Source organism: Falco cherrug, chromosome 12, assembly GCF_023634085.1.
Source record: "Falco cherrug isolate bFalChe1 chromosome 12, bFalChe1.pri, whole genome shotgun sequence".
NCBI lineage: Eukaryota > Metazoa > Chordata > Aves > Falconiformes > Falconidae > Falco > Falco cherrug.
Window position 1 is genome coordinate 19,334,944 of NC_073708.1, and position 12,084 is coordinate 19,347,027.

Here is a 12,084-nt window from a genome sequence, read left to right on the forward strand (position 1 = left end):
TCTCTGTGCTTCCCGGCGCCCCCCCCTTCGCGGGCACCCACACCCGCCGGCGAGGGGGCAGCCGCGCTGGGGGCCCGGCCCCGCCGCCCGCCCCGCAGCGCCTTCCGCGGCGGCCCCGGCCCCGGTTGCGCAGGCGCCGGCGGGCCGGGGAGTTCGGGACGCGCCGGGAAGTTGGGGCTGGGTGTGGCGCCGCTTGCCGTGGCCGCCACCGCTCCCGCCATGTCGGGCTCCTCCAACGTGGCGGCCATGAAGAAGGTGGTGCAGCAGCTGCGCCTGGAGGCCAGCGTGACTCGCGTCAAGGTGAGAAGCGGGGACGGGACGGGACGGGGCGGACGCGCCGCCATTACAGCGCCCCGGGGACCGCGCCCCGCCGCGCTCCTCGGAGGCCGCCCGGCGGGTCAGGGGCCGGGACCGCCAGCTCCGAGCAGCCCCGCCCCAGCGACCCTCCTTGGCGCTGGCGTCCCGCTCCCGGGCTTTACCCCGGGGCTCCGTCGGGCCTCCCCGGCTGAGCCGACCCCGGGGCGGCTGCGCAGCTGCGTCCCGTCCCGTCGCCTCCCCGGGGCCCGGTCCGGCCCGTCCTGGCTTCCTGCCGCCGCTCGGGGACCCCGGGGGACGGCTGCGCCCCGCGCTCCCTCACCCCTCACCCCGGGAGCGGCTCCTGCCGCCGGGCTGCTGGAGGGGCCGCCGGGCCGGGGGCGCAGCAGGTTGCCGCGGCGGGCCTGGGCCTGGCGCTGGGAAATGGGGACGCTGCCCGCCGGGTGCCGCTGGGGCGCTCTCGGGGCGAGGGCGCGCCCGGTCCAGCCAGAGAGACTCGGCAAACTGCGGGTACGGGATGCCAGGGAAGACGCAACTTTCTGAATCTTTGAGCGTTCGGTTTTTATGCGTTCAGAGTTGCAGCAAATAAAAGACGAAGCATTTTTTACTGTTCTGTTTCTAGGTCGGTACAGCCTGCCAACACCCCACCCCACCCCCCGTGTGCTATCACCTCATAAGTATGGCTATCCAAAGGGAGATAAAATGCCAGCTCAGTTCAGTAGAGCATCTTAAACAACAGGCTGCATTTTTAAATGATTCATGCTAGAGCAAGAATCTTACATTTAACAAAGCCATTTCCAAGATGTTGCTCATCCCTCGCCCTTCAGGCTTTTAAGTTTAACATGAAAACTTTCCAAACAAATTCTTACTCTAGTATCCACAATTTCTTCTCTTTTAAGAAACCAAAAAATTGCAATGAAACTGTTGTATACAATCTATGTAAGCTGTATTGCAGAATCATTTAGCAGTGTGCTTTATACTGTTTGCTGTAGTTACATCCTCAATAAAGACTGTTCAGTGAATTCTAATGCCAACTTTTATTATGACCAGGTTTCTCAGGCTGCAGCAGACTTGAAGCAGTTCTGCCTGCAGAACGCACAGCATGATCCCCTACTGACAGGAGTATCATCAAGTACAAATCCATTCAGACCCCAGAAAGTTTGTTCATTTTTGTAATTATGTGAACTACTTCAGTATCTTTCAGTGGTAAGTTCTTGAATTACTGTTCATAAACTGTTCTGTCATTAAAAATAGCTGGCTTTAAATGGGACTGCCCTGTATTAAAAGTATTCCGAAGAGACATCTGACTTCTGCAGCTGGTGTTGGTCTAGATCCCCATTTTGGGCCCTTCCTCTGGTTGTAGCTCTGTACTGGACACATGCTGTTCGTAAGTATTATGAGCAGCATTTAGCTGTTGCAGGGCTTTTGCCAGTTGCTGTTGGTGCAGCAAAGTAGTAGTGGTACCAGCTACTACTGACCTGCTATTTGGACTAACCTGGTTGTACAGTAATGCTGCTGTATCTTCCTTCTGTGTAAGAGTATTAATGCCCTTTTTTTCCACGTAGGATTGCATGCCTGACATCATACATGGTGAATCCTGATTGTGGCAGATAAAGCAGACTTTTGTTCTTACATTTTTAAAGAGCACTTCCAAAGATAGGTTAGTGGTGGTCTCCAAGAGCACTGTCCACACGCCCTCTAAACCAAAAGAAAAAAGTATGTAGTCCAAGAATTGTATCAGGGCCCATACTCACTCAAATAAGCTACTACATGGGTAGCAGTTTAAATTAACTAGAAGCAGCTGAATACTCCTTTGGATTTTCATTCCAAAACTTCTATGGTTTCATTAGCCCTACTGCTGTCACTAAGAAGACCGCTAATCTGGCATTCCTTGAAAATTCTGGTAATTAGATTTTAGGCTAACCTATTTAGAAAGGTGAGCTTTAGATCCACAGTAGTCTTACCAAGACTGACAGTCACAGTAACTTGATATTTTGCCCGCAGTAAATACATAATAATTTTACTGTGTCCCTCCTCCCCACTGCCCCTTGACTTTGATCCATTGGGGGTGAAAGCATATACATTTCAAAGCACCTGATACATAGTTACCCATAGTTCACAATCCTTAGAAACCTCATAGCAAGGCTTAACCTTGAGGAATTCTGGGTTTGTAGCTGACTTACATCACCCAAAGAATTGTAGTTTGCTAGATTAAATTGTGTTATTTATTTAGGCAGCTTTATAGAAGGAGGACCACAGTCAGACTGAGTTGTTAAAATCGTCCTGCCCTCAAGCAGCCTGTAGAAAGCTTCCAAAAGGTTGGGGTATAAACAAAGTGGTTCATGCTAGTGAAGACAGAGTAGTAACAGTAACTTTATAACAAGCAAAACCACTTCCCCCATTGTTTTGATCAATGAATTGCAGCAGTGTAACTGAAATGTGCTTTCCAGTTCCTGTATCTTTTGAAGTTATTTCTGTTGTGTATTAAAAGATATTCTTGGACACTGACTTGTGTCCACACTACTGTAGCTTCAGCTTTGAGCAGTAATTCAAGGAAGAAACCAGTTAATCTGTAAGCATTAGGCTGATAACCTATAAAAAGCCAAATAAACTGTACTTTAATCAGTGACACATACAGTTCCCCACTGAGGTTTGCCAAGATCTAATAATTCCTGGGTGCGGATGTCAGGAAATAACGTTTCCTCCATCTCACATGAGCATGGGCCCACACAGGGCATAAAAGGCTTAGTATTTTTCTTTCTCAGTTACAGCCTTTATCTTTCCTTTCTTTGATTTTGGAAGGGGCACTTGTTTCTGCTGCCGTTACAGGCAAGAGTCGCTAGAACAGCAGCTTTAGTTATACTACCTATATGGAAAATTTTTCCTTCACTGTATCCCTTGCAAGCACTTCCTCAAAATAGGCAATTTCTTATTTGTAATCCCGGTGTTTTCACAGTGAGCCAACAGACTTGATGTTTGCAGTCAGCACCACCTCTGTGGAGTAAAGAGGAAGTGTAATTTCTTAAGTTACACAGACTCTCCCTGCTTTTCAAAGACAAAGTAAATGCCGGATACTTCTGTAGGCACCAAGTGACTGGGCACAACTTTTTCTGTCCTTTCACGTTGTGTCTCCTGGAAGTCAAATTGCTATGCTTCAGTTCTTTTGTAATGGCTTTGATTATCTTCTTGCACCCTTGGTGATAGCTTAATGGTTTTGAAAGCTTATTTTATAAACTAGTAGTTCTACAAAACAGCTGTAGAAAGGCTTTTTTTTTTCTAAATAGCTGTCCATGGCATACTCTGAAGTACATGTTCTTAGACATACAGTTGATTCATTTAGCGTTGATACTTTTCTAACTACATTTTTTTGTTTGTTTTTCAGACCTTTTAGCATCTTTTCCTAGCTGCTGATGTGTGTATGGGCAGAGTGCCTCAAGGAGTGGCCTGGTTTGAAGTCTGTACAAAAGCTTAGCTTTAATGTGCCAAATCTAACTATAAAATTGCTACTGTCGTCAAACCTCTTACCATCTACCTCTCCAAATGAACTGTATGCTAGTTACAGTACTTCTGTTTCATAAGGGAATCAGTTTTATATGCCAAGCAAAAAATAAAAGTGTCTTGAGTTAGCCTGGTCTTGAAATTACTATAATAAGCTGATTAACTTCTGGGTATCTTGACACCTCACCCGTTACTGCCTCACTCTGCAGCAGCTGGAAAGCATATACAAGAGTCTAACTTTAAATATTCTGTGCTGCTGCAAAGTTTTCCTGGGGTTGGTAGGCTTACAGAACAATGAGGCTTCATCAATACTATACTTCGAAGCATCATAAAAATAGAACAGGAAAACATTTTTTTGGCTGTTAGTTTAGAATTAAACTATACAGCTGTTCTGTATCATAGGCATCAAATAAAGACAAAGAGTAACTGAATTACTCTTTATCTTAAAGAGTAAATCTATCCTAGTAGATGACTTACTCTATGAACCATCCTACTCTTTAGGTAAATGTGAAAAAGCATATGAAAAGAAAGGAAAACAAGGAAAACTTAGCTTTTTCAGATGCCAGTGAATGTGCAAACTTAAGGCAGAACGGTATTTTATTCTGCAGGTAATACCAACTTGAGTACAGCTGAGGCTGAAGAAGCATTTTAAAGATTTTAATGGGAAAACCCCTGCTCAAAGACCTCACCTGTTCAACTGAGCAGCGGTTTCAGATAAGATGATAGCTTCATGTACTTCCTGTAAACTGGCCTTATGAATTCTCTCTCATTGGTGTTTATTTCTTTTTAACTGCTTTTGGTATATACCTCTTCCAAACACAACATTCACATAAGAGATACCTGTAGGAGTCAAGCATATTTTTCTAACTTTAGCAACATGGCTGTTTTATGCAAGATGTTAATGAAACAAAATACCACAGACTTCCTGGATTGCATACAACCTTCTCAGTGCTCTCTAGATAGGAGACTATTTTTATCACCATACTGTTAGGGAACCGCATACCATAAATTAGAAAGAGATTTAAAATATTTATGTCTTACATGATTAATGGAAGACACCTGGGTTTAACTGCTTCACAGAAAAAAAGAGCTGTATAACAAAATACTTTATTTTAAGAATATCTTTAACCAAAACATTTACTGTCTTTGATGTCGCAAAGTGGAATTTATCTGCTGTTGTGCTATATTTATGGCAAATACTTGGTGATAACTGAATTACAGGCTTCTCTGACATTGCTATAGTTTCTCCTGCTAAACTGGAAGAAGGGGCACATCCTTGTGATGTTGGATTTAGCTACAAAATTAGGAAGAAAGATGCATCCTACTTGATCTGCTTCTGTAGAAAGTTTTAATGTTTGCAGTTTGTTTTTCTGTAGATAGATACTGTTCAGTATCGTTATCATTAGTTAGGAGTCCAAGATAATCCATAGTTCAATGCAGTTACATTTCTGGTCACCAGCAATTTGCAGATAACTGTCCCTTATAAGTGAAATTTTCTTCTGCTTGTGTCCATTTCTCGGCGCTGAAATTTAGAAGAAAAAATTATTTATCAGCAAATTTGTGCAACAGAATACAAACAAGGATGACCGCTCCAATTCATAGTAGGGTAGGCAGCGACATGTCACAGTTGCTGTGTAGTTGACTCTATAGTCAGCTTTTCAAGACTAACAAGGTTCAAGAGTTAGAGATTAGTGATTTAGAACTAAAGAACATGTAGCAGTTCTCTGTCTACTCAGAGTAGACTTAACTGTCTTTAAAACAAACAAGATTATCTTTTTCATGGACTACACCAAGAGTATTAGAATTTTCCTTCCGGTGTAGCTTGGATACTCACTACTAAGTTTTGCCAATCAACTGCAATTCCATGGTAAAAATGACTGGGAAAGTAATTCATCACTGCCTCAAGTAACATTCCTTTCATTCGAAACACTTCCATTTCTTTTCAAAATGAAACACATTGAAACGTGTGCAGAGGTCAGTGTTACTTCCCATTCACTATTAAGAAGTGACATTTGCGTCAATAGCTTAATCATTTTTACATTATGATTCTTGCACAAAAATAGCTCTAGTCAAGTTTACTAGGCTTCCAAGAGTAGCTTATATCAAGGGAATATTTCTCACATTTGGTTATATCTGTATATGCTAAAGAAATTACATTCTGCAAATAAGTAGTCATGATATATTGATATTCATCATCCTTGCTATTTTTGACTTGCAATGTAGCAGAATGCTTCTGCTTTGCGTATTTCTTAAAATATACCTCTAAATATTTCAGTTAAACACTTCTGTATTGAGAACTGCATTTATACCACTTTTTAGGTGAAGATTTGCAGTTACATTTCATGTCAGATTTATTCTCCCTTCCCAAGCAGGGCTATTCTTATTAGACCTACCTTATGAATCCATTCATATTCTCCAAATTTGGAATCAAAGGTTCCTTTTTGAAGAGACCTCAGCTTTAATGTAAAACGCGGTCCAAGTTCTTGAATTCCCACTTTCTTTTCACTCTTGAAGATATATCTTGGGCAAGGAAAAAAAATAATTAGGAAGTAAGTTACAAAACCCCTCTCATTTGTAAGTTTTGTGGAAAATGTCACCTGTGGAATCTGAAAAAGATGTAGTCTCGCTGATTGTGAAATGTAGCTACTTGTCTTCCAATGAACTGAGGATCATGTGGGAAGAGAGCAGCAAACATGCGACCAATAGAATGGCCAAGTCGCGTTGTGAAATTATTCAGGATTACTTCGGGTACGTGTTCTGTGGGGTCTTTCCCTCTTCGCTGAAATGAAAGTAATAGGTAAAAATGCAAAAAATAGATCAAACGCAAAAGAATTTTAATACATTATCAAAGAAAGAGTTTGAAAAAGTAGAGGGAAGACAAGCAGAGCCAGTTTCTTTTAAACACAGTGATAACATGCTCGAATTATTTTTTCACAACTTAAGTTCATACACAAGTGAAGGAGCAGCTGGTAACATAAGGATCCTTGGTTCAACAACATAAACTGAAAAAGCACAAATAAATAATTTTACATTTCCTCTCTCCTGCACCAATTCCCACTCCTGGCAGCACCTGTTATAGCAAATAATGCAGTCTACCTGTCACAGGAGTCTTCTCTCTATACTAATACTAACTAAGAGCGTAAGGGATTCTTCTTCAATAAAAACAGATTAAGTTTAAAAATTACTTATTTCATAAGAGAAAACAAAATCCATTTTACTACAGAAGAGGTAACAGGGCTGTAAGAATTAAGAAAAACTAGGTTTTATTCAAGACTAGGAACTATATCTATTGATATCTTTTATACTGCTGATTTTTATATACCCTGTTGCGTGTATGCTGTACATTGGGAATTCCCTACTGATGTAGGTTATCAACTGCTATTTATTGGCACGACTATAAAAATACTTGGCAGACAGTTAAATTCAGCAAATAACTATGAAAATGGAAATATGCTGCTTATGGAGGCAGAATATACTAGTCTTTGGCCTCCTGTTAGCTTATGAAAAAAACACCTGTACACTATCAGCTGAATCATACAAAAATGCAACCAGTTTTGACAGTTCAAGTAGACTGAATGTATTTATCATACATCAACAGACTTACCCCTTGGGGGGAGGGGGTTAATAAATTTTGTTGGAGTCTCACCTTTATTTCTTTACGCAAACGGACACTACTCATTCTAAAATGAGCAGTTGGACCATCAGGCAGATGACTTAAAACCAGACCATCTGTTCACCAAGTTAAAAAAAAAAAAAAGCTGGTAAAATTCAACCTGTAATTCACAGAGCAACATCTGTGAATTGCAATATTACATTAGCGTGTTACAGCCACAATCTATGCCCGATTTACAAAGTTTCATTATATTTTTGAACATACATTCATAAACTGGTTAACTAGTGTCCTGAAGTATGTCCACTAAATTTAGTTTCCATAGCTAACCTAAGTTATCTTCTATAGCTTTCTCAGTTATTAATTAGTAATATTTTATCTAGTCAGCAAAACTAAATGGGACTTCCTGGTCAGAAAAACTTGTTAATTAATCAAACCATTAAATTTACTGAAATAATAACAATGTTTACCCATATATTACAAACTAAAAAAAAAGCCAACGCTTTTTTCAATAATTCCAAGTTCCATTAGCCATCAGATATTCAAGTTGGCCCAGTGATTTTTAACTCTATAGTTACACTGTAAGCTGCACAGTAAAGAGAAAAAATCCAGAATAAAGTAGATCTTTGATGCACACCACAGAATTACTTTCTTTCCCCAATAGGTCCAGAGCCAGTATATCTACTTTAATAAATACACAAAAGGATACTTGGTATTTTGCGATCTTCATTAATGACAATTAAATCCGTAAAGTCCCTTGCAATACACTGTGGAATAATTCTTTTCAAAGCCAGTCCTCTTCGATAGTAGACATGCGAGTTGGGTATAACAGTAGCCAACTGTTCACAGAATCTCACTGTTCTCTGCAAAACAGGTGAGTAAAATTACAGTTCAGTAAATACAGTGCCAAATTCAAGTATTAGGGGGATGGAGGGTTGCTCGTTCCAACTGCACTCCCTGATGATATATTACTTCCAGTACAACCAATGAAAAAAACCCAAAACTATCTGCATTAAAGACTGCAGCACACCAGGGACTTTTTTGTTTTTTTTTTTTAAAAGGATTTTTTCCCCTCCCTCAATCATAGAAAAGCAGGAAAATTCTACAAGCATAACCTCCAGACTCATTAAGGACATTGGTTTACAAAAAGCTTGTAACATTTTAAACTATTACTTCAGGTACTAATGTCTGAGTTTCCAGGTAAACTGTTTGCTGTGTACTTTTTCCTATTTTTAAAACCACTTCTTTTATGGTTTTCACAAATGTTGGTCACCTCCCCAGTTCGGTAACACAATCATTTGCATACAAGAATATATGCATGAGGTTGGTTTTTGCTATGAAGGAAACAAACAGTGCTTGAGACACTAACAGATTACATACTTACACAAAGTTATTGACAGTTCACTAAATACAACAGCAGAAAAAAGCCATGTGAAAGCTATTATTTTCAGCTTTGATTTACCAATCATAATACGAAAACCTCGGTATCTTATAACCAGTTGACTGCTCAGAACTCTCCAAGTAAAATATACGTACTCCGCGAGGCCTGTCTGATGTTGTAATAAGAATCTTGGGAACTGTCTGTCTGTTGAAGTATGGTGCAAATTCATCAGTTGCTTCATCGAAAGCAACCTGGAAGAACAGAAGTCTTGTTAATCTACCATATATGAAATAATTGAAGAACAAACGTTTAATCTGATCTAAATTCTGATAAAAATGGCTTGAGTAGGAAAAATTCCAATTCACAAGTTCTATCCTATAATTAATCATCACAAGACAGGTGGTTTCTACATTTTTAAGAATCTAGTGTGATGAACATTGGCAGATTTTACTATCAATAACAGTAATGCAAAAGGCAATTATCTAATGCAGATAATGAAAGGATGACATCACCTCTTTGTGAGTCCATCTCATGTAAAACATAATTCATCAATACCTTAACATAAGTGGTGAATGTTAAGTTTCACGAATCCATTTTATGTCCCTTCTTGGGGGGGGGGAAAAAAGGGTTAACAACAGCATGTGTAGAAATTCAGCAGTTACCTCTTCATCATTGGGATCTACAGTTGTTTCGTCATACACTCTCTGATTTTCAATAGTCTTTGGTACGGCTTTTGGAGGTGCCTAAAATAAACAGATTTATAACATACAACACTCATGCAATTTTTAAGTATATTGAGAAATGTATTCATACTACCATGATACTGTGTATATTCCTTCACAGAACTGAAGTATTATTTATTTCAGGCTAGCTTTTAAAAAAGAAGTTACAATATCACCTTGATTAAAAGTATGCATGGGTATTGGGACACCAGAGAGCATCACATGGACAAGAAGCATCACTAGAAGAATGACACCACTTAATTTCAGTCCAATTAAGAAATGGGGTTCCAAAACAAAACAAGCAAACAAAAAAAAAAAAAAGAAAAAAGAGGGGAACTATCTATCCACTTCTCTTCCATGGAATAAAGAAGCTACACTTTCAACAGCAACACAATTTAGCCTTGACATCTACAACCTAACAACTAATAGCCTATGTTTACCCTGCTGACTTACACTACTCTTGTGAGATTATGATAATAAAGGAACTCAGAACTGTCTTCAACTGTTAATGTGCTTTTGAAACAGTTCAGGAAAAGAAGGAAAATGTTTGTTCACAGCTAGGCTTGGAAACAAGCAGGCAACTGGTCTGGGCAAGGTTTGGTCAGATCCAATTGTCTGAATTTCTCAGAAATTACTCATCTGAGTATAAATCCCAATAACCTCAACACAGCACTTGGACAGAGGACAGTTTTCAGGAAGGGCCTGCTTTTATGCCATTGTTAGCTTAAAACTCACGCTGCCCCGTTACGGCGTCACTTAACGCAGCACCCACAAGGTGTCTAAGCTCGGCGGCTGGACGCCGCTACACAACACCGTGCCGCTGAAGGCTCCCACGGCCAACGAGCACCCAGCCACTGCTCCACTTCACCGAGGTTTGCGGAGAAACCGCTTCACTCACGACACGGAAGGGCCCCCCGCCCAGGCTGCGCTGCAGCACCCCGGCAGGGCGGGCTCTCCCCGCTGCCGGCGGCGCCTCGGCCTCGCCACCGCACGGGGCCGCCGCACGCTGCCGCCGGGGCCCTTACTTTGTCTCCGAGGGCTTCTCGCTCCTTTCTCCGCTTCTTCTTGGCGGCCAGTTTCTCCTAGTGGGAAGGAGAGAGCCATCCGTTAGCTAGACCCGCCGCCCGGCCGGCCCCCGCACCCCCTCGCCTGCCGGTAGCGGCCGCCGCGGAGGGCCCTCCCCCACCTTCCTCTGCTGCTGCTTCCAGCGAAGGAACATGAAGTGCCGCCGCTGCTTGTTCTTGATCTCGGACACGCTGAAGGTAGGCGGGAAGAGAACCCGCTCTGGGGCCGGCGGCGCTCCATCCCCCGCCGCAGAGCCCACCGGGCCGCTGCCGCCACCGCCGCCGGCCATGCCGCCGCGCCAGGCAGGAGCTGACCCCTCACCCTTGACCTCCGGCCCCGCCTGCCGGGAGAGCGGGCGCTGCGCCTGCGCCGCCGGCACGGGCTCCTGCCGCGCATGGGCGGGGCCGGCGGCCGGGCGGGGCGGGGCGGGGCGGCCGGGGGGGAGCGGGCCGGGGGGCGGGGCCGCGGGCCGGGGGGCGGGGCCGGGGGAGCGGGCTGGCGGGGCGGCTCCGCGCCTCGGGGCGGCTGCGGGGAGGCCGTTGGCAGCAAGCAGGCCTTGTGAGCCGAGTGCCGCAGCGCTCGGTGCGCCGAGAGGCGGCAGGGCCTTGGCGGCGGTGGTTGTATGGCGAGTCACGGAAGGGCCCAGCACCGTCCACCGCCGGCGCAGGGGCGCGGAGCCCGGCGCTGGCCGCGGCCGTGAGGGGTGCGCCCGGCGGGGCGACCGGCACAGCCTGTTGTGCGGTGCGGGGACCTGCGAAGTGGCTAAGCTACTTGCTCAGCAGGCTACAGACCTTCAGATAAGATGAGAGCGATACAGATTACCACCGTGTGTAACTTATAATCAGGGTTAACAGTACCCAAATGTGCAGCTTTGGACAAACATCACACGCCAATGGATTTACAGCAATGATAGTAACACCGTGACCCAGCAGTATTTTCCCATGTGCACGTTTCACATTCAGATACTTGCTCAGGGAGTTAAGCTGTGGGGAGCACCTGCTTAAAAGGAACCATAGGGGTTTTTTGATGGTAATGTTCCTGAAAATCCCTTCCATTCCATTAAAGCCGGTCAAAACTTAGGTTAAGATGAAATGAGAACCCCTACAACCAATTAAAAGAGATGTAATTTCTGTAAAGCTAGAAATGAAGTTTTCTGTTCCTGAGCTGATTTGCTGGTTTAGACATATGCCAGCTTTGCTGCAGCATGAAGACTATACTCTGTTTCATAGAAATTGAGTACTCGGGGATTCTAGGGGGCCTGGGCTACATTTGAAGTATTTTTAATCTGAGACTGCAAAATGCTGAGCCTCAGTGGGACTGATTCATTCCATTTCTCCCAAAGATTGTCTCAAAGCTTGGAATATGTCTACTATTTTTATATACAAATACTATTTTGCATTCCTAAGTTTCTCTTCCTAGAAAAGTGAATAAAGAAATGTGTTAACATAAATGCATGAAAATAATGGAAAAAAATCTAGAAATAACCTGAGCTA

At 43.3% G+C, this 12,084-nt stretch overlaps 2 protein-coding genes across 2 annotated transcripts; one reads left to right on the forward strand and one right to left on the reverse strand.

Annotated features, from left to right (window-relative positions):
* Window positions 1–88: 88 nt before the first annotated feature.
* Window positions 89–3,941, forward strand: GNG5 (G protein subunit gamma 5). Its single transcript, XM_055724604.1, has 3 exons — window positions 89–300; window positions 1,366–1,521; window positions 3,698–3,941. The coding sequence occupies exons 1-2, from the start codon at window positions 220–222 to the stop codon at window positions 1,489–1,491; spliced, it is 207 nt and encodes a 68-aa protein (XP_055580579.1). The 5' UTR covers window positions 89–219; the 3' UTR covers window positions 1,492–1,521; window positions 3,698–3,941.
* Window positions 3,942–4,904: 963 nt separating this feature from the next.
* On the reverse strand, window positions 4,905–10,939 carry RPF1 (ribosome production factor 1 homolog). The gene is made up of 9 exons (XM_055724603.1): window positions 10,713–10,939; window positions 10,552–10,608; window positions 9,467–9,547; window positions 8,960–9,055; window positions 8,133–8,286; window positions 7,460–7,542; window positions 6,411–6,592; window positions 6,207–6,333; window positions 4,905–5,335 (listed from the first exon to the last, which is right to left on the reverse strand). The coding sequence occupies exons 1-9, from the start codon at window positions 10,878–10,880 to the stop codon at window positions 5,294–5,296; spliced, it is 990 nt and encodes a 329-aa protein (XP_055580578.1). The 5' UTR covers window positions 10,881–10,939; the 3' UTR covers window positions 4,905–5,293.
* Between the last annotated feature and the right edge of the window lie 1,145 nt (window positions 10,940–12,084).